The sequence below is a fragment of the Syngnathus acus genome, chromosome 11 (assembly GCF_901709675.1).
Source record: "Syngnathus acus chromosome 11, fSynAcu1.2, whole genome shotgun sequence".
In the NCBI taxonomy this organism is placed as follows: Eukaryota; Metazoa; Chordata; class Actinopteri; order Syngnathiformes; family Syngnathidae; genus Syngnathus; species Syngnathus acus.
Window position 1 is genome coordinate 4,106,460 of NC_051096.1, and position 20,798 is coordinate 4,127,257.

A 20,798-nucleotide genomic window follows, 5' to 3' on the forward strand; every position below is an offset into this window, starting at 1 on the left:
TCATTGCCAGTGAAATTGGGCATTGCTCAGCAAAACAGGATTTGATTGCTTGAGGCTATTTTTTTTCTAATGTTGCTGGAGTGAAATCAAAAGAGAGGGGGGAAGCCATTTTCTGATATTATGGCTTGCTGTCCAGATTAGAATCGAAGAATGTCACATGTAGGGGGCGGGGGAAAAAAGCCTTGAGGCTAACGGATACTGCCTAGCATTTTATTTTATTTTTTACATTAAATGCATTAGTGAGGCTAATTAGGCAGAATTATTCAATCCATTTCTAGAACTTGTACAAAAATCTCCTCAACTTTTGACTTCAATTGGCTTTTCCTTCAGTCATAAATCACTTCACAGGGTAGAAAACCAACTGGCAGCATGGGTTAGTCAGTGTGTACGTGTGAATATTTCACAGTCGTTGCCATCTGAGTGAGCATACATTTCACCGAGGTTGTTTGTGAAGCCTTCATCGCTTGATACACCTTCATGCAATGAAGAATTGTCTGCGTGTTTCGATGCCCTTGACCAAAACGGAGAGATGCGGCTTGCTGGGCTGTATCTGCTATGAAAATGAGTGCCGAAGGGTTACGGATTTTTTTTTGGTGTGCTTTGCATTGTAATGTTGGCTCCATCCGCAAGGAATTTATGTCAATTAATTTTTTTTAGGATTCACATATGAACCTATTTATGTCCATGATGCTCTCTTGACTTAATTCAAGAGAAAAAAAAAGATATTTTAGTTTAACATGGAGCTCCTCAAAGAAGGCTTTGACATTTTAATGGCGCGATCCTTGTGGAATAAAATTAAATGTGAAATGCGATCCAAACAGGAGCTGCTACGGGCAATTGTTTTTCATGCTTTGTGAACATTTTGGATCGTTTCAGTAGATTGTTGCCAAACGCTGTCAGTTCATGTCACAGGTCGTCAAATAAAAGCAGGATGTGAATTTGAGTTACCGTCACAGTTGTCTTTAATTTCTTATTTAGCTTGTTTATGGTCTCCTGGTCAATTGTAAACCTTTCACCTTAGCTTTCTTATACTGCACATTCCCGTGAGAATCATTTTGAAATATTCATCCAGTCCAAACTTTGGTAGAAGTTTTAAGTTACACAAAAAAAACAATTGTCCCGCAGCTAAAATTAAAAATCAGCTGCTGCCAATCTCATTTTGCCATGAGAGACTAAAGTAGCTTCTTCCTTGAATAGTAATTAAATTCCAAAATGAAGATTTCATTTTATGGGATGTCAAGGTTATGCGTTGGCGTCGCATCATCAAGCATTCCGATTTTTGTCTGTGTTGTAGCGAGGTGTTTCCTGATGGCCTTCCTGAGGAATTCACTCTGATATTCACCCTTACATTAAAGAAGGCCGCCCTGAGGGACACCACCTACCTCCTTCAGATATCTGACAAGCAGGGATACCCTCAGGTATTTTTTTCTCTTCTTCGAGTACAATCTTTGTAGTCAGCCTTGCATCGACATTCCCTCGACAGCCTTACGTTCAGATTTTCCTGTCACTCTATCTGCCTTCTACCGCATATTTTCTCTTAGCGTCCTTTCTGATACCTTTGCTAACATTTTTTAAAAAACTCCTCGGAGTAGCTATAATCACCAGAAGCCAAATTTAAATACTCAATATGTATGATGAATGGAGGCCAGGTCCCCTCATTAGGAATGATTTATCGGCTCCACCGCTCGTGTGTGTAATTAATGTCTTCCTTTTTAAATCATCCCTGCGTGTGTGTGTGTGTTCTACACCTCCGTCAAGTGGTTGCCGTGTGTACATATTACTCTTTGGTGACACTGATTCCTGTCATATTCCTATTTAATCGTCCAGCTCATGTCATTTTTGAAGATTCATATTCTGGCTTCTATTCTGTGTTCTGAATATAGCTCTCGGTGGACCTCAACGGCCAAGATGGCACCCTGTCGTTGAGAACCAGACAGGCAGACGTCACGGGCGATCTAGCGAGCTATGTGTTTGCTAACGAGGCTGTGGAATCTCTGCTGGATTTACGCTGGCATAAGGTGGCCCTTAGCGTACAACGAGATTCCGCCTCGCTCCTGGTGGACTGCAACCATGTCGAGACGCAGACGCTGGAGCCCCGTGGGAATCTACCCACTGATGGACATACGCTTCTGGGCATTCGGGCTACGGACGCTGGGCCTGTACAGGTACGACAAGACGTTCAGTAAAAGTCTTTAAATGCTAATAGCTTCTGAAATGTCCACCATAAATATATATGGTGATCATGAACTTTATTCTAGGGATTGGTTTTCTACTAAAGTTTGATAGATTCTTAAATCCTTCGTCGAAAAGACGGCTAACTCCACCGTCATTGAATATTTTGTGGCTTGGTGGTTCTTAGAAGAACACACCCCTGGAAAACTCATATTTGAAGTCTTCAGACTAGCTATATGATGAGTACGAATGAAAGAATATCATGTTTGCACTGTTCCGAGGAATCTTTCTCCCCGTGTATTTGTGACCGCATGTTCCGGACCGCTTCCGAAAACTCCCGGGTGCTGTTTTTCGATGAGGCAATCTTTTTCAGTCATGATTAAAAAGAAGCAGACTACCTGGGAGAATGAGCCTGCCGTGAGCCAGGCCCATTACGGTTGAATAGATCCAGTAATCCCGGCATTTATATTAGTTTAAAGATCAATTAACTTCATTAGTCTGAAAGCATGCCGGGTATTTGGTTAACACGGGAAATGGGGATTCATACACACACACGCACGCATGCACAAAAGGCTCCCAACTTTGCAAACACTTGATCTAAATGAGCACTTAATTGGCTCTCGACTTTGTTTACCACCTAATTTACACTTCGATTATTTATCTTCCTCTCTCAGATGGACATTCAGCAGGTGGTGCTCTATTGTGATCCATCTCTAGCCAGCCAAGAGACCTGCTGTGAAATTCCAGGAGCTCGAGTAAGATTTATATTTTTGGTGGCTTGAATATTATTCGTGCTATAAGCCAAGTAGGCTTAAATGATTTTGGTTACAGTGCCCTCCCGATGCCTCCAAGAGTCGACGGGCCGCAGAGAATGACCTGGAAAATGCTTTTAGTCAGGTAACAATTTGAATGGCTTGCATAAATGGCTGCTGTCCCTAAGAAATTCTTCTTGGATATAAATTGCAATTGTTCAGAACCCGCAGGCCAAAAGTGCCTGATGCAACCTGAGGGAGTTATTTTTTCATGGTGGATTTTATACCTGTCAAATGCTGATATACGTTTTTTCCTTGACAACTTAAGGGGCAGTTTATTTCTGTTGCACTTGTTTCATCACTCTTATTAATTTAAGTTGGCTGATTGAACTTTCCATATAAGGTCGTATCTTGTTTTTATGACCTAAACCTAACCCTAACTCTCTACAACTTTTTTGTCACTAAAAGGAGATCTTCTCATCCAAAGATCTGGAAGAGAAAGTAAGTCTTACATTCATCAAAGTCTTCATTACTAAATCTTCTCTGTGGCTTCTGGCAATTTTTTATTTTTTTTTTAGACATATGCAGGTTAGGGTTTATATTTGTGTCCGCTTTTATTTAGTACTAGATGCATGTGGTTGGGGAAAAAAAAACCATTTTGTTTCTCTCCTCCCTCTCACCTTTTTTGACTGACTGAGGACTGATTTTCACCTCATTACGCGACTCACTCGGGAGTTGCGCCCGCTTGATAAATTTTGTCATTCACCTACAATGGGCATGTTCTTTTTCACAAATAGAAACACAAAACTCGAGATGCTTCATTATGTCGCTCTCGCCTGGCCACCTTCGCCGACTTCCTCAATGTAGGTTATTAGGGTTGGGCCCCTGCTACTGAGGGAGAAAGTCCTTGCAAAGACACACAAGTGAACAAATGTGGGACAAATTGTGCAAGCAACTGTTTTCCAGGGCATAAATATAAACTGCACCCACAGGAATCCAAGTTTCATATCTAAAAATTTGTTTTAATCTCATCTGAAGGTCGATTTGGCTTCTATCCATCTGCCTTAAATGAAATCAATTTTCGTCACATTGTTCCACTAACAACCGACTTCATTATGAAAGGCAAAAAAAAAAAAAAGTTTGAGGCTCAAAATTGGCATTAAATTGAATCTGAAAAGAAGACTCATATGAAAAATGGAGACACACTTTGAAGAGGCTTAACAGACTTGCGTAGATTTTTTTTTTTTTGCCTGTGAGGTTTAAACTGCAAGGGCTTGACTTCATCCACTATCAGAGACAAGAGCTTGGAAACAGTGAGTCATCACTGCTTCAGCTTTCAAAACAGCGCTAGGGGGGATTACGATACGTCTGTGCAAACTGGCCCGCGTGCAGAAACACATTTGCCGTCCTTTACCGTGTGTAAAATCTCACAGGTGGAAGTCGTGCTTTATTTTCCCCAAAATACTTGCGCTTTATTTTTTAATGGCTATCCACTTTGAGGTGTGTTACAGAACATCTGCTGAGGGAATCAAAAATTCCGAGTGATCGGAGTCTCCCATGGGTGCGATGTGGTCATGTACAGTACACACCTCACATCATTTTTTTACGATTACAGCCATCGCCTGTTTATTTTTAAGAAATAGTGCCACCACCTGGTAACAGCTGAAACTGAAAAAAAATAATATTTCAAAATTGGTAGCTACTGTCGTTTTTAAGTTACACGGGATGTATTTTGACGTGTTGGGATTTGTGTGTTTATTCCAGGTCATAAATCTTGCTCGTATTTCTGGGATGAAAGGGGAAAAAGGCAACCGGGTGAGTCATATTTTGTATGTACAGAAAGGTTAATATCAGCGGAATGTATCATGACCCGACATGCCTTGCGCTAGAAAATGGAACATGGAAAGTAAAACAATTATTTGTATTTTGCCTTCTAGGGTGACGACTGCTCTGGCGTACATTCAAGTCCGGTAGGCAACTTTCCCGGCAGCAACAAACATTGCCTATTATTTGCTTGCTGTTTGAAAATTGGCCAAAAATGGCCTCCAAGAATCAAACACGCCAACTGTGTGTCTCTAACCTCAGTGTTCAGCGGGAGCCAAGGGAGAGAAAGGAGAGAAGGGCGAGATGGTGAGTGCCAAGAGTACCAATTCTCCGCTACAGGTCACTGCGTCACCTCCTAGCGCATCCAAAAAACTCTTCCCCGACTTATCTCCAAACTACTTTTAAACTTTTTTTTCTTTGCTGGTGATTCAGCGTGTCGGCACTGCAAGTGTCAGTCCGGTTATGCTTGAGTAAGATTTTACTGCATCTAAATTGTAAAATATACTTCAGTGTCCTGCCCCGTGTTTGGTCTGCATTATGGATGCACCCTCTCGGCTCGTGTGTGTATATGTGTGTGTTGTGGAGCATGACTAGTCGCTGTGTTGTTTTGCTTTGCACCAGCGGTGTGTGTGATATGCACTTTTTTAGAATCAGGTCATTGATTTGAGCTGTTTCTTCTCTCCGTAGGCACTGCCTGCCAACTGGGCTGAAGCAGCTGGGTTCAAGGTGAAAGGATTTAAGAAGCGAATCAGACCACACATTTTTCTGACCGGTTTGTTTAGACTATTAAATTGTGTTTCTCATCCTATCTTCCTCTCATTAGGGACTCAAAGGTCAGAAAGGTGAAATTGGTCTACAGGGTCTCACGGGCACTCCAGGGAAGGATGTAGGTGTTTTTTGGTTTCTTAATTTGTTCTCAAGAGATTTTGTCCAACTGAATATTGACCTGCATTTAAATTGGTTTCCAAGAACATCTCCATAAATCCTCTAAGTGTGTTGTGTTTACAAAGTCATATTTTAGCACATATCAAGTATCAACACTTAATCTTCAAGCTCTGACATTGATACCCCCCCCCCCCTTTCTGCCACATCTTGAAGTCAGTCTAATAATGCCGCTTAGATTAGACTAGAGCAACAAAGCTTGCAGAATCAATGCCGCCTCATTGACCGGCCTCTCAGTCTGGCACGCATTGCAAGCAGCTCCCTATTCAGAAAGATTTAAACCTTTTAATCTTCCCTGTTCAGAGCGGTGATCCCGCAATGGAAAGTTTTGAGGAACAAATTACAACGTGTACGTTTGCTCTGAGATATTCCCTCGCTTCCAGCATCAGACACTCGCATTCGGTCGTTCACCGGGCTAAGTGGTTTTTGCGACAGATGGATTTGGTCGAGGATAGATTCTTCTTAAGCCTCCATCCATCTGACATAGTGAATATAAATGAGCTTGCTGATGTGACTTGAATTAGGCGAGGAGGAATTATCGCGAATGCAGAAGATAATGCTTCTTACACACCGGAATATTCATCTCGTGAAGGTTTTAAGATGTCTAAGCAAATGCACAATTTTCCGAGATACGACTGTCATCGATTGTCTTGCCGACCCGTACTGACGCCGTCGCATTTCTTTCTGTCTGTTATCATTTTTTAGGGCCGAGCAGGCTCCATCTGTGTTGTGGGCCCCAAGGGACAGAAGGTCCGTGTGCAATCCTAGACCCGTGTCTCGTATCCACATTCGTATGAACTAGTAAATCTGCACTGACCTTTTTACAGGGTGCCTCAGGTTTCGTGGGTCCTGAAGGCTTGGCAGGGGATCCGGGGTGGCCCGGACCTCCGGGTCCTCCTGGAGTTGGAAAACCAGGTCCAGCTGTGAGTAAATCAATGCGGATTTTCGTATCGTCAGCATATTTCTGAAAAAGACAAACATTGTATTGAGAGGGTGGATTGAACTTCATATGAGGTTAAATAATGTTCTTCTTTAGGGTCCTCCTGGTCAGCCTGGGGGTGCAAAGGGAGACACGGTGGGTTTAGGATTTTTTTTTTTTGCTTTCTATGTGCTTTTTTTGTTTTTAACTGGATAATGCTGTATTTCGAACAGGGTGACCCTGGGACGGAAGGAGTTGACGGATTGCCTGGAGATCCAGTGAGGAAGCCATTAGACTAGTTGCATGGGTTCTAAAGAGATTAATTAATTATATTTCACCCAAAATTCAATAACATCTTCCCCAGCACATTTGCATTCAATACATTTTGCATTAACTAAATTGTTGCCCAATACTTAGGGACCAAGAGGACCAGCAGGACATAAAGGAGAAAAGGTAGATAACAAACCTCTTTCTTTTGCCGTCTGTGTGATTTTTCTTCACAATAACGTGTGGTTGATTTTAATTTTCAGGGAGACCCATGTGAAGTGTGCCCCACGTTGCCCCTGGATATCGGCAACACGGTGGCTTTGCAAGGTGGGAAGGGCCCGAAAGGAGAGCCCGGACTCCCGGGAATTGGCGAGAGAGGACCCCCTGTAAGTTAAAAATACAAGATATAAAAAAAAACAGTGTTCTGAACATGGCCCTTTCTAATACTTTTCAAATTATTCCAGCCTTGCCGCATTTTTTTTATTACACGTACGGCCATCCGAGAAACCGAATCTTGTCTTTGCAGCGTATGCATTTCATTTTTCTCCCAATTCCGCAGAATGATATTGGCCTTGAGGTACTACCTGTCACTGTAACTTATCCCAAAGTATTGCAAAGACTCTAAGGAAAGCACTTTCTCATTCTGCTCATTTAGTAGCTTTTCAAATAGAATCAGAAATGATAGGAATGTGGGAATATGAAATTCTCTGCAAGAATTTTTCGGATTGCAAGTAGCCTGTCACCTGTAGTTACTAAAGTTGGACACTTTGGAGCAGCAGAGTAGCAAAATGGGATGTGACCTCACTCCTTGACAAATAACTTCCTTATCTCAATATTCACCAGGGACTTCAAGGTGTGGATGGAAAGAGCGGCCAGAAGGTATCGAGTTTTTACTTCTTCATTGACCGCAAGTGCTGCTCAAACACACCAATTCAGATATGCAGAGGGGGTCTGGGCAGATGGAAATGGGAATGCATTTCCTTTGAGTACTCTCACACATGGCCGACTCGCTTGATCTATGCCCGCATGTGCGCAAAACCCACCCGAGCACTTTGTCATGCTCACACATCCCGCATCTGCCTAATTACATTGACCCGTATGCTTTCCAAGCTGTGTCTAGACACCACATCTCCAAAGCCAAAAAAACTGGGATTATGATTTTTTTTTTCCTACAGGGAAATGCCGGATCAGATGGTGTTAAAGGAGAAAAGGTCAGAGTTGAGAGAATAGTTTGACTATTTCATCAGAGACATCCCTGACCCATATTTTTTTTCATTCAGGGTGAGGCCTGTTCTGTGTGCCCCACCTTGGGCGAGCTCGCCCCAAACCTGCTCTCTGGTGTCGCTGCTCAAACCCTGCAAGTGAAAGGCCAAAAAGGCGAACCGGGTTTTGGAATTCAAGGAAAACAAGTAGGTCTACCCGTAAAAGTTGGGTAATAATTACTCTTGCTTGTTATAGAACTTTCCGGGAAAGCAAGCAGAGATATGGTAGCATGAAATTGATTGGGTAATTGTCTTTCTTTGACTATACATGCATTTTTTTTTGTTTTTGTTTGCATCAGTGCTTTTCCTTGCATGTGTGAACCGCGATAAGGACCTTCATTAAAATGATGCATTGTTTCACTTTTTTTTCCTCCCCCATAGGGAGACGCTGGAAATGTAGGACCACCTGGCCTAAGAGGAGAGAAGGTAAGTAAGAAAGAAGAAACACGACTCGGAGTAGGTGACCTCAATAGCAGGCTTAAGAATTGTATGCGGGGAATTCATGCATTTTTATTTTTTTTTTAAATGAGACTTAACATAATCACTATGGTACACTAATTTTCATACGAGACAGTTTGACAGTTTTTGGAATTTTAGTTAGCAGGCAGGCTGTTGGTGAAAATGAAATAAATGCATTTGACACGCTTGTCTCCGAGGTGCATCAGAGGATGACCCGTGAATTACCAATTCAAAAGACACATCCCTTGTTATTAATTTGAAAAATTCATTTTTTTTGTCTGTAGGGTAATTCGGGGAGAAGAGGAGCTGACGGTAAGCCGGTGAGTTTGGATTCAATTCTTTCAAACAGAATGTTCTAATTCACATGATGATCCAGTCAAATCATAAAAAGATTATCGTCTGGAAAAACAGGGGAAAATTGGTGCCAAAGGATCGGATGGCAAGGATGGAGAAAAGGGTGAAAAGGTAGAAAATTGAATAAATACTTTCCTATTTAATATTATTTTTGGATCCACCAATGTTTTCTTTCATGCCATATATTTACAGGGAGAGATTGGACTGCCTGGTCTTAGTTTTCCCGGCCAGAAAGGGGAACCGGTAAGACAAGCTGTATGGACTCAACGCTTGTCAAGCCAACTAACCTTCTTTAAACTTTGACCTCCAAAGGGCAAGTGCGGCGTATGCGAGCCCTACGAGGTCGGCAGCGGACCTGCCAGCATCAAAATAGTCGAGGGAACGAGAGGCAACCCGGGCGAACCGGGCCCTCCGGGTAGCCCTGGACTCCCCGGGCTCGGAGCAGAAGGCAAACAGGTGCCGATGCTCACAACTCAACTAAATCCAAATAAATTGAAACGAGATAAATCTGTGAGGCTTTCAGAATGTGTCTTGGTACATGTTCACATCGCTGTGCTGCACTCACACAGGGCCCCACGGGAGCCGCCGGAGAGAAAGGAGATAAGGTAAGAATCCGAAAAGCTGTGCTGTGTATTCTAGGATATCCACCCAAGTCCCATCAACAGCTTCACACAACATTAAGCAGGCTTTGTCTCAGCCGAAAAAAGGAAAACACATAAATAAACCTGCTTTCTTCATAAGCTTCATAAAACAGGCTTCAAGGTCGTTAGACCATTGGAATTAATTAGATGTGATTAAGAAACTCTGTCCCCAAATTATCATCAGCTCCTTTTTGTGTCAGGGTGACCAAGGTGACAAAGGAGATTCTGGAGACGATGGTGTTCCTGGAGTTCCAGGTCTGCCTGGAGAGCCTGGTCGCGATGGACAAACGGGTCTCAAGGGAGAGAAGGTACTGGCAATTGATATATTACTTTAATTATGTGGTGTAAAATTCTTAAATGCTAAAAGGGGTCATCTTAACGGACTTGCTAACTGTAGCTTGGTCCTCAAGGTTTCTGCATCCAAATTTGACTTGATGTGTTTTGCCAGGGTGATGCTTGTACCAGCTGTTCATCTCTGGGCACTGCACTCGGTGATGGTGTGGCTGTGCCCGGGCCAAAAGGAGAGAGGGGAGAGCCCGGCACCCCGGGGACAGGCAAAACAGGCAAAAACGTAAGCAAAGCATCATGTCACTTGATAGTCGCTGAAGATTACATCACCAACCTCCTTTTTTAGGGTAAACCGGGCTTGCCAGGTGTGCAAGGCCATCCTGGTGTTAAAGGGAGCAAGGTATGGGTGTCCATTTACTGGCTGTGATATTTGAAAGTATTTGATTACATTGCTGTGCCCCATGCAGGGAGAACCTGGACTTGCAGGAGTTGGCCTACAAGGTATACAGGTAAGGCAGAATCAATGAAAGAGATGGATTTTTTTTTTAATATCACCCAAATATAATCATGCCCCAATCAATTCAATCGATTATTTGAGTACTTTTCTCAATGTACCTCAAAGGGCATCGAGGGTCCAAGAGGACTTCCTGGTATTGCTGTAAGTTTTTGCTTCATCGCATGAGTTATACTTTTTGATAATTCTAGAGTATAGTCTAAAACTGTTTTTTTCAGGGACCTCCCGGTTCCAGAGGAACACCTGGACCTGCAGGTCCAGTTGGGGAAAAGGTCAACTTTTCACAATCGGCTGCTATCCCTGATTTAGTTCTACAAACAAACAGAACCGTTGTTTTGCTATTCACAGGGTCTGATGGGAGAAGTCGGACCTCCAGGACCACAAGGACCAATGGGCTTTGGCGTAACTGGGCCAGCTGTATGATATGATTCTATATTTTCTAAAACCATTCATGTGCACATACTGTCGGCAGCCATTTTTAATTGTCACCCACAGGGTCGAGACGGTGCCCCGGGCTCCCGCGGATCTCCAGGAGCTGATGGTAGACATGTGAGTTTTCCCTCTTCATTTATTGTCTAACCTGACACGTCAGCTTCCTTGCGTCAGTGTCCTTTTGCTTATTTTCGGATCGTCCTTGATTTTAGGCAACCTTGATAACCAACATCTATCTAGAACAAAGACACTGTCTTCTACCATCACATCCAAGGGTCCCCCTGATCTGTGCTCAGCTCACGGCCCTGAGCTTTCTTCTTGATTAACAAACAAGTGTGTGTTTGTGTGTGTGTCCTCTTGCAGGGACTTGATGGAGCTAAGGGGGACAAGGTAAGTCGACCATTTTGTTTAGATGTAGTGATCTCTAAGGGGTTAGAATATGAGAGGGTGGAACAGATGCTAATTTCACACATACACACACACACATGGCTATGGGGCATAGCTAGAGAAGTAGCAGAGGTGACAAGTGTATTGTGGCTGGTAAACAAAAGTAGTTTTGGAGTCTTTTGTCAGGAATTGCCTTAAACTGTTACTTAGCATATTCATTAGATTGCCCAACCAAAAGTGTATGCAGTGTTGTTGACATGAGAGAATAGTCGTGATGTAGTTTTAAAAGTTAAATGGGTTTAATTTGCTGGGTAGTTGCTGTTGGAGAAAGTTTGGGTGAAGGATAATGTTATTTAATATAATTTGGGGAATTATTGGAGTGTTAACAATAATCAGATTTGTTTTATTTTATAATCCGATTTTTAGGGTGACCCTGGCGAATGCAACTGCATTACGCCAATGCAGTCTGGTGCAGGAGGACCCGTGAGTACCTGAATAAACGTTGCACCAAATTACCTCTACCCCGTGTAGTGTTTGTTGTTTTTCCACTCTTCAATTTATGATTGCTGTGTTTGATTTCAATTCCGCTCTCCTTCCAGGGAGCTCCTGGAGCTGCGATGGGGACGTGGCAGCCTGGCCCTCAGGTTTGATCTGTGTGCCAATAATCCTCATTGTTTTGGAATGTGCAATGTTTTGTTTTGATGTGACAGGGACCCCCTGGACCACCAGGCCCACCAGGCCCTCCTGGACCTCACGGTGCCAATGGACTTCAAGGACCTGAAGTAAGACACATAAGAATCAAGTGGTGGCGGTTTCTTTCTAAAGTTCAATTCAGCCGGAGATTTTGTTTTCCCTTTGAATTGAACTTGAAGCTATTTAAAGTTGAGGCTTTCAGCTTGCTTGGTTGGGCTCCTTAAGTGAGGATTTGACATGCTTATACAGCTGAGGGTTAATAAAATGCATGCTGGAAGTACTTTAGTAGATTGTAGCTATGCAACCCAAGCCATCAGGATTAAACTATAAAAATGCTTCTTGCTTTAATGCACATTGAAAGACTTTGGGGGAATGTCAGTCCAGACATGAACTGTTATTTGAAGGCAAGTTCATTGTTTCATTTAATTATAAAATACCTTCAAATAAAGTGTGCCAAGAGTCAAAGGTGTAAAAAAAAATAGTGGTGATGGGAGAGAAACTACTTTGTACTCCAAATTATTTTTTTGCTTTTTAATTGGATTCATTAAATATCAACAAGGAAGAGGCTTAATCATTTTTGGGATTCTCACCTTTTGACCTTGACCTCTGGTGGAGACGGGAGTGGTTATCCCTCAATTGGCAACAGATGGGTTCAACCTCAGTTCCTTCTTTCAGGGTATCCCCGGAAACGACGGGATACCAGGAAAACCGGGTTTGCCTGGAAAAAGTGTAAGTAAAAGTAGAAAGAGAGAGAGAAGGAGATGAGCTGGTATTTTTCTAACTGTATAAGTAACACAAGAACAATTTCCCCATGACAGGAGAAGACATTGTCGTGATATGCAGACCCCCTTAAGCTTTTTCGAGTATGTCTTGAAAACTCATACAAAGTCAATTTTTGCAGAGACACGACTCGCAGATGCCTCAAGATGCTTCTGACGAAACTACCGATGTGAGTCAATTTTTTATCTCGACGGTATCACGTTGAGAAATGCGATATAGATTTTGTTTTTGTCAAATTGCAGCAGCCCTGCGTTGGCGATTGTGCCCGAGGGATGCCAGGGGTGCCGGGTACGGCCGGTGCCAAAGGAGAAAAGGGAGACCAGGGCAAGCCTGGCGTAACCCCCGTGGATAATTGTGATACCGTAAGAACGATCATATTTTAACTTCTCCATCAAAATACGTCTCCGTTTTGATTATCGACGGCCAAACATAACTTTTTTTTGTTTTCTTGCAGTGTTTGGAGAAACTACAGGCAACAGAGCCAAGGGTCAGACAATTTACGGAATGAAATTGCGTTCCGGTTTCCTGGTATTCATTTCTTATCCATTATAGGATCCTTGCAGCTGTACGGGCTCGCCTGGAGTTCCCGGAGTGCCTGGCTCACAAGGAATACGCGGGGAGCCTGTGAGTATTTATTTGCGAGTTGACCGCCTGTGTGCTTTTCGGCTTTAGAAACATTCTTAATCTTTACGTCAGGGTTTGTCAGGAGATAGAGGACACGCTGGACTACCAGGAAGCTTGGTGAGGATTCAGTACAATCTAGATATGACTCATTGTAACTGTATTTAAAAGTATATATTTTTTGTTCACAGGGTCCTCCAGGTTTCCCGGGTCCTCCAGGCCCATCTGGTTCACCTGTAAGCGTCACCCATTTTTTATCCTTCATTTGACCCACATCTGTTGAATCGACTTAAAAAGTTTTGTTGTACTATTCGAGATGAAGGACTGATTCTGTTGTTGTTTTTTCCTGATGAGGTTGAGCCGCCCTCCTCTTCTCACTCAGCTGTTTTGTCATCCAATGTTGAGATGCTAAATGAATGAGCTGTGTTAGTGGAAGTCATTTGTGGTTTAGTAGCACTTCACGGCAGGTGCTCGTTCGATTCTTCCTGCATGTGTTGGTCTGTGCCGTTGGTGCGGCGCGGAGAAAAACAACACTTGAATACATTAGTCATCATAATTGCGCTGGAGATTGCGCACGTTGGCCAGCTGCCAATTTGTATTTCTCTTCAACAGTCATTTAGTAATCACTAATTCAGGGCCCTTGGTAATCACAATTATAGCCTACAATGCTAATTTTTTTCAACAGCCACGTTTGTTGTAATATCATTTCACCGTGCATCCTCAGGGTCCTCAAGGTGAGCAAGGGTCAGCTGGATTAACAGGACTCAAGGGTGAACAGGTCAGTATCTGCCTAGCAACATCTTCAAATGACATGTCCGAATGAAATGATTATTTTTCTTTATCTTGACCTCAGGGACCTTCAGGGACACCAGGCTATCCTGGATCCATGGGCCCTCCTGGACTCCCGGTAAGCTCCGAACAATGACAATGACGGAGATCTGATGGCTTGAATAGGAGCAAACTGTAGGTGGTCACCCACAATTGATTAACTGTTCTGCTTCTTTTCTTAGGGATTGAAGGGTGAACGCGGGAGCCCGGGGACGAGTGGTGAGAAAGGAGAACCGGTACAGAACAACGATATAGGTCAAATATAAACAATGAGTCACTCTGCCAGTGTTTTACAGTCCCTCTCTGTTGTAGGGTCCTTCTGGTGTCCCCGGATACCAAGGACAAGCGGGTGCACCGGTCAGTGTTAGCATTGTTTTTAGAAATTGAGTTGGCATTCAATATCTCATCGATAAATATATCAAAGTGAACCATTCTTTGTTTGAAGGGTGGTAAAGGAGAAACGGGACCAGCAGGACCCGTCGGACCAAAGGGTGATCAGGTCGATATGCTAACACACAGTATACAAAACTAAAGTCATATTTTTTCCAGAAAATGTTATATATTTATTTTCTGTTATCTTTGAAGGGCTTTCCAGGACCTCCAGGATTCCCTGGAACTCCAGTAAGATTTAAGATTTGCCTCGTCATGATACATTATTTTTTCAGACTATAAGGCTCAATTTAAAAAAAAAAAAAAATCAAGGATTTTAAAATGCACCTAGTAGTCTGAAAAATCGTCAATACTTTCTGTGTAACTATTAAATATTTCATTTGTACTCAGGGCCCACCTGGCCTTGTGGGCAAAAGTGGAAGAGAAGGATCCCCAGGACTCAAAGGTGAAAAGGTGAGAATATTAAATCCATTGAATCATGTATTATTAAAATATATAAATTGATTCTGTATTTTTTTTTTTTCTCAGGGCAATGATGGGGCCCAAGGTTCTCAAGGACGAACTGGACCCCCAGGTGCATCAGGCTCCCCAGGGCTGATGGTTGGAGCAATATTAATAACTTTTTAAATCTTAGCTCTTTTATTCCACTGTGAGATGTCAGCTGCTTGTTTTTGCAATCAAAGGGTCCTCCTGGCATTGAGGGAGTTGACGGAAAAGATGGAAAACCCGGCCTTCGCGTAAGTTATATGAAGACTTTATAGCCAGCAAAAGATATGGAAGAAAACATAAAACCAGTTTTGTATTTGCAGCTGTTCTGGGAAGCCTTTCTTTATTGTTGACATTTATTTTTTTGACTGTTGATTTTCTTGCCAGGGAGAGCTGGGCCCACCAGGACCAGCCGGTCCAAGAGGAATGCCAGTGAGTAGCACTTTTTGATTCCGATAATCTAATCAGGGTGATTTTGCTGTGTATATCAAAAATCCCGTTACGCTTAAATAACAGCGATCAAAGCACAACCGTAATTGAAGCTAATTTAAATGAGTAAATAAACACATTTGACTGTAGAAAACAGCTGTAAAAACAAGAAATAAAAAGAAAAACTATTTGCCAATCAAATTTAGCGAAGTGATCGCATATGCGCGGCACGCATTGTTCAATTTTCCGCTTGCTAAAAACAAATGAAGCATGTTGTGTACCGAATGCAAATAAGGGCGGTCGGATGATTAGCGCAATGTTTACAATTAGGGTGGAACGGCCTACGTTCTAATTCTCGTTAAACTGGAAAGTTTTACAGGAATTGAATTATGTTTAATTTAATGCTTTTGTTTGCATTACAAAAGTTATAACATGCATATATTTTCCGTATATTAAGTACCAGGAAAAATATTTGTAAGCAAGTCCTTAAATTGTGTATTGCATCCACAGACATGTTTGCGTCATTGCACTTCAATGTTTTCTCAGCAAAATAACCTCGTCAATTTTGTTTTATTACCAAATATTGTCCTAGCTAAGAAGATTTCCATCAGCCTCAGCTGCAAGGTGTTTTATAAGCAATTGTGCCAGCACAATTGAGATGATCATGATTTGGATCGTTATCAGCCAAGCATACAAGTATGCATGTTAAAAGTTGGCTTGTATGACCATTACTAGCTTAAGTGCTTCTGGCAATTTGTGATTAGCCATTTGACCGTATTTTCCTAAGCAGTCACCTCAGTCCCTGAGCAATACAATAAAGATTAGTATCAGCCTCTTCCTGATTTAATCATCCGTAGATTTTGTTTTATATAATTCTATCAGGTAGCGCACGACATGCACGACGGTAAGAAGAGCCAGAGGTATTAATTAAAATATAATCCATACCTAGCTGCCAATATCACATTTGTTAGTGTCTTTGCAAAGGCAAATTTTATTTTATCGAATCTCTTCGGATCAATTTTCCTCTTGACTAACTTTGAATTGCTTCGCAAAAAAATGGTACCATTGCTGAGATAACCTCATTTGAACCGAGCAGATGCATTTAGAATATGTAATTATAAATTGTCAGGTCTCATCTGGTTGTTAACTAGTATGCACAAATATGATTATTTTTTTCATACCAATTGTGTTTGCTAACAATTTTCCTCAGGGATTCAAAGGGAAAACTGGTCACACTGGATTTCCAGGAGCAAAGGTTGGCCCATATTTCATTACTCTGTCATCAGTCTTTTTTTTTGTCCTTAACAATGATAATAATCCAACACGATGCCAATATTATATAGTTTAAATTTCATTAATAATGCATGCTTTGTGTCCAAGTCATTATCACCATTCCTATTTTCACATTTTATTACCCTTTTGCTCTTCCAGGGTGAAGTTGGACTTGCAGGTCCACCTGGACCACCAGGTAGACCAGGACATGAGGTGAGTGTTTTTTTTTTTTCCCATTATCTATGCAGACAAAGCCCTCACAGTAATGACGGTGATCTCAATCTGTGACCTTTCCAGGGTGATCCCGGAACGCCGGGAGCTTTGGGACGACCCGGACCAGCGGGTCACATTGTACGATTATTTCTATTTTTGATTCCTTTTTGTGTGACTCCAAATGTGCTGCTATATTGTTTGATTTTTATCCAACAGGGTTCACCTGGTCCAGCTGGACCCCCAGGACCTCCCGGCCCAGCCGGATTGGTGAGCTTCTTTCAAGCTTGTTATCATGATGACCTGGATGACTCGATTTTTTTTGTGTTTGTGTGTGGGAAAAAAATAGACCATGAATTAGTATTCACCGTCTCTATGCAGGGTATAAAGGGAGACAAAGGTCAGAACGGAGAGAGAGGTGTCCCAGGAATGCCAGGAACCCCGGGTCCTCCTGGTCACCATGGATTAATGGTCAGTTCTGTTCAACAACCCAAAGCTACGTACATACAAATATGAGATTTTTTTTCCTGATTTTTAGGGAGAGCCAGGAAATGATGGCTCTGCTGGTAAAGACGTAAGTAATGACCTTAAGTTCTTACGTTCAATTCTTCTGTGGCTATTTCAGTTGTATTGTTTCTGTCTCTCTTCAGGGCGTGGCAGGCCTTCCTGGTGAGAACGGGAAGCCAGGTCAAAAGGTAAGCGCCATCTCAGCAAGTCCACATCTCAAAAAGCAGGATGATGATCCTTTTTTACTACTTTTAGAACTACTGGAGCTCAGGCCAATGTGCTGCACCGCTGAACATGCAGTGGTTCTCTCAGCATTTCTGTACTTTAATGCTCAGATCCTCCTCCCAAAATCTTCTTCACTCGTGACCTCACTTTACCCTTCTTCACACTGGCAGTCGGCCACCTGCGTCGAACAATCGCTTCTTAGACACGGGATTCCGGTCTGTGTGTACAGTGATATAGCTATTTTCCGTCTCTGGGCTAATACTATTAAGCATGAGAGAAGATGCTAGATGAGGCTATTTGTCACGCTGACAGGATGCCATTGTCAGGGTTTTAGCTGCACAGAGGAGAAAGACAAGAACTGACTCCTCATTTCTTCTCCTCACTCTCTGTTTCAAGAGACGCTTGTCTTCCCGTGACACGTAAACATTGCTTGTCCATTACGGGCAGCTTTGTCCTCGATAAATCACGATCACTAATGTGGCAAGTCTGTTTTTCCGTGTTTTTATGCAATCAGAGTGAAGGGTGCTGCTGAGAGGAAATTGATATAGTTCTGGCCGAATCTTTGTCTTTTCTTTCAAACGACATCCAGTTTGTGTTTATTTACTTGGAGCTGTTCGTATAAACACATTTATCCGTCTCTCTAAGGGTGAACAAGGAGCCACGGGTGAAAGAGGGTCTCCGGGGGAGAGAGGCAGACCAGGACCACCCGGTGGAGGTTTGGGATATCACTCCAAGGACGCACAGCCAATGGTTGGTCCAGCTGGGCCCAGAGGGGAGAGGGGTAACCCTGGCACAGCTGGCCCTCCTGGACAATCTGGAACTCCAGGATCACCAGGAAATGATGTAAGTTCTGGCAGACTCCAATTGGTTTGAACTTTTTAACCAATGTCCTCCGATATTTCACAGGCTGTTGTCAATTACGATGAAATCAAGAACTTCATCAGGCAGCAGGTCATCAAGATCTTTGATGGTGAGGAAAGACACTATCCACTATAAAGGATTAATATTTATTGTTCTTGAGAAATAATTTAATGCATCTCATCTCCCCAGAGAGAATGGCCTACTACTTGTCTCGTATGCAGACGCCCGTAGAAAGGGTGTCATCTCCCGGTCGGCCCGGGCCCCCAGGGAAAGACGGTATTCCCGGTAATCCAGGAGCCCCCGGCGCACCTGGCATGCCAGGGCAGATCGGTCGACTTGGTCGATCCGGACCCCAAGGTCCAGCTGGTGAGAGAATCACCCAACTTGAATCGTCATTTAAAAGTTTCCTGATTGTGCTTGAGATCATTCTTTCTTTCTAGGACCAAGAGGACCCATGGGACCCAAAGGAGATAAAGGTGTAGGTGAAATGGGAGACGCGGGACTGCCTGGAGCACCAGGTGATGTGTAGAACTGGTCTTCATACCATATTTTGAGATTATGGGGAAACAGAAAATATCATTTGTTTGTACGCAAATCTGGGACAATAGAAAGTTGAAAACAACACCTGACACTTTAATATGTTAATGCCTGAAACGTTTTAAGAGTTTGATATGTCCCTGATTAGAAATTGCCTACGTGATTATGCTCGTCATCATTCTGAAACGGTTATAATTACCATCGTGATTAAGTCAGGAATCAACATCTGGGCTACTTCACGCCGCATTGGCTCTGGTTACAAGTAGCCATCTGTAATCACATATTTGTGTTGTCTTATCCATTTCCAGCTTTTTGTTGACTGGGTTAAATCAAGTTTCTTTGCATTTCAGGTGTCCCAGGTTCCCCAGGCTATGGTAAAATGGGACCCCCGGGATCCGTTGGACAGCAAGGAGTTCCTGGAATCCCAGGTCCGCCTGGCCCGACCGGTTCAAAGGGAATCGACGGACGATGCAACCCTTCGGACTGCATGAGCCGTCAAGTAGAATATAGCCCCAAGGGACCGTCTGTCAAGGGCCCGTGGTAAATAAACGAAGGGCCAGAAGTGAGCTCGGGCAATCCGTTGAGAGGACAGACAGCTGGTATTTCTGACCACAATTTTCAATATGGCAACTTTCATGCTAATTTTAAAAGTGTAGTGTAAAAATATTCTTACCCCGACTTGGCCAAGACATAAGCAGTGAGTTTTGAGTGCGTCGTTTGTTCCTTATAAATTCCGCTTCCTTTTCATATTCTTCTTTGTTGTTCTTTTGTCATGCTTCATTCCTAAAAACAAACCACAGGGAAGTGAAAAGAGCCACGGTGATTTTTTTTTTCTTCGCAAGTTTAGAAAGCAGCAATATGTACTGTAGTGGTTTGCTTGCACGACCCCACCCCCCTAAATTTTATAACAAAAATCCTTCCTAAACCTTTACAATGACTTCGGTGCTATCCGGTACACCCTTTTTGGGGGGTTTACTGTTTTTGTAAATAATTCTATTTATATATAGCAGCTTTTTTTTTTACATTCAGAAAAATTTAATGAGCTATATAAGCCCTTAGCCATGAAAATATTGTATACCAAACATGCATAAAGCATTTCAAGCTATTTCAAGTGAAGAATTGTTTTAATTCTTTTTTATGTGGACACGGAATATATATAAAATATCTGGAATATTTGCAGCCATTTATCTTTATCTAAATACCACTTGACATTAAGAGTCGTCAAACCTTGAAAAGCAAAACTGTGGTCATACTTTGTCTCATCAAAAAAAAAAAAAAAATTAAACTGTGTTTTAAATGGCTGTACAATGTTACTCTCCATTCTTGCTGTGTATATGTTGTTGAAAGACATTGCTGTGCAACTCATGTTTTCATCCATAGGTTGTTTTATAAATCATTTGAGAGACAAGAAACGCAAAGCGAGGCTTGTTGTGTTTTCATTGCGGTATATTTATGCAATATTCATGCCCCCATGTGTATAAATTACAGTATATAAAGTATGTACGTGCGCTCTCATTTTGAAACGAGCGTTGACAAACTACCAACTGCATCGTGTTCACACACACAGACAAAAAAAAATGAAAGAAATTATAATAGGGGAACAGGTTTTTATACATAATAAAGAACATTGAATTTTACAAAAGGTTCCTTTTTATTGGTTTGACTTGAAAAAAAAAAGGATTTGACATTTGATTATGTTAAGAACAATAAATAACTTCATGACAATCGATCATTGAACTGCTGACA

At 42.3% G+C, this 20,798-nt stretch overlaps 1 protein-coding gene across 2 annotated transcripts in view; it reads left to right on the forward strand.

Annotated features, from left to right (window-relative positions):
- Positions 1-20,622, forward strand: part of col16a1 (collagen, type XVI, alpha 1) — a 28,203-nt gene extending 7,581 nt beyond the window's left edge. The window contains exons 5-70 of one of the 2 annotated variants that reach the window (XM_037263507.1): positions 1,295-1,418; positions 1,884-2,165; positions 2,847-2,927; positions 3,004-3,069; positions 3,393-3,425; positions 4,689-4,739; positions 4,862-4,894; positions 5,010-5,054; positions 5,436-5,474; positions 5,572-5,634; positions 6,396-6,440; positions 6,518-6,613; positions 6,727-6,765; positions 6,843-6,887; positions 7,027-7,062; positions 7,140-7,262; positions 7,720-7,755; positions 8,052-8,087; positions 8,157-8,285; positions 8,520-8,564; positions 8,882-8,917; positions 9,009-9,062; positions 9,144-9,194; positions 9,264-9,407; positions 9,521-9,556; positions 9,793-9,900; positions 10,041-10,163; positions 10,227-10,280; positions 10,348-10,389; positions 10,503-10,538; positions 10,613-10,666; positions 10,743-10,811; positions 10,890-10,943; positions 11,190-11,216; positions 11,640-11,696; positions 11,813-11,857; positions 11,924-11,995; positions 12,582-12,635; positions 12,808-12,855; positions 12,929-13,048; positions 13,141-13,173; positions 13,239-13,310; positions 13,383-13,427; positions 13,499-13,543; positions 14,032-14,085; positions 14,161-14,214; positions 14,318-14,371; positions 14,448-14,492; positions 14,581-14,634; positions 14,721-14,756; positions 14,916-14,978; positions 15,054-15,125; positions 15,209-15,262; positions 15,399-15,443; positions 16,651-16,695; positions 16,872-16,925; positions 17,010-17,063; positions 17,142-17,192; positions 17,304-17,393; positions 17,461-17,496; positions 17,573-17,617; positions 18,300-18,497; positions 18,561-18,624; positions 18,705-18,881; positions 18,956-19,033; positions 19,403-20,622. In XM_037263507.1, coding sequence (XP_037119402.1) covers positions 1,295-1,418; positions 1,884-2,165; positions 2,847-2,927; positions 3,004-3,069; positions 3,393-3,425; positions 4,689-4,739; positions 4,862-4,894; positions 5,010-5,054; positions 5,436-5,474; positions 5,572-5,634; positions 6,396-6,440; positions 6,518-6,613; positions 6,727-6,765; positions 6,843-6,887; positions 7,027-7,062; positions 7,140-7,262; positions 7,720-7,755; positions 8,052-8,087; positions 8,157-8,285; positions 8,520-8,564; positions 8,882-8,917; positions 9,009-9,062; positions 9,144-9,194; positions 9,264-9,407; positions 9,521-9,556; positions 9,793-9,900; positions 10,041-10,163; positions 10,227-10,280; positions 10,348-10,389; positions 10,503-10,538; positions 10,613-10,666; positions 10,743-10,811; positions 10,890-10,943; positions 11,190-11,216; positions 11,640-11,696; positions 11,813-11,857; positions 11,924-11,995; positions 12,582-12,635; positions 12,808-12,855; positions 12,929-13,048; positions 13,141-13,173; positions 13,239-13,310; positions 13,383-13,427; positions 13,499-13,543; positions 14,032-14,085; positions 14,161-14,214; positions 14,318-14,371; positions 14,448-14,492; positions 14,581-14,634; positions 14,721-14,756; positions 14,916-14,978; positions 15,054-15,125; positions 15,209-15,262; positions 15,399-15,443; positions 16,651-16,695; positions 16,872-16,925; positions 17,010-17,063; positions 17,142-17,192; positions 17,304-17,393; positions 17,461-17,496; positions 17,573-17,617; positions 18,300-18,497; positions 18,561-18,624; positions 18,705-18,881; positions 18,956-19,033; positions 19,403-19,596 — 4,543 coding nt within the window. In that variant the 3' untranslated portion in view covers positions 19,597-20,622. The remainder of the gene's footprint in view (positions 1-1,294; positions 1,419-1,883; positions 2,166-2,846; positions 2,928-3,003; positions 3,070-3,392; positions 3,426-4,688; positions 4,740-4,861; positions 4,895-5,009; positions 5,055-5,435; positions 5,475-5,571; positions 5,635-6,395; positions 6,441-6,517; positions 6,614-6,726; positions 6,766-6,842; positions 6,888-7,026; positions 7,063-7,139; positions 7,263-7,719; positions 7,756-8,051; positions 8,088-8,156; positions 8,286-8,519; positions 8,565-8,881; positions 8,918-9,008; positions 9,063-9,143; positions 9,195-9,263; positions 9,408-9,520; positions 9,557-9,792; positions 9,901-10,040; positions 10,164-10,226; positions 10,281-10,347; positions 10,390-10,502; positions 10,539-10,612; positions 10,667-10,742; positions 10,812-10,889; positions 10,944-11,189; positions 11,217-11,639; positions 11,697-11,812; positions 11,858-11,923; positions 11,996-12,581; positions 12,636-12,807; positions 12,856-12,928; positions 13,049-13,140; positions 13,174-13,238; positions 13,311-13,382; positions 13,428-13,498; positions 13,544-14,031; positions 14,086-14,160; positions 14,215-14,317; positions 14,372-14,447; positions 14,493-14,580; positions 14,635-14,720; positions 14,757-14,915; positions 14,979-15,053; positions 15,126-15,208; positions 15,263-15,398; positions 15,444-16,650; positions 16,696-16,871; positions 16,926-17,009; positions 17,064-17,141; positions 17,193-17,303; positions 17,394-17,460; positions 17,497-17,572; positions 17,618-18,299; positions 18,498-18,560; positions 18,625-18,704; positions 18,882-18,955; positions 19,034-19,402) is intronic. The other variant, XM_037263509.1, reaches the window with a different exon arrangement.
- The last annotated feature ends 176 nt before the right edge of the window (positions 20,623-20,798 follow it).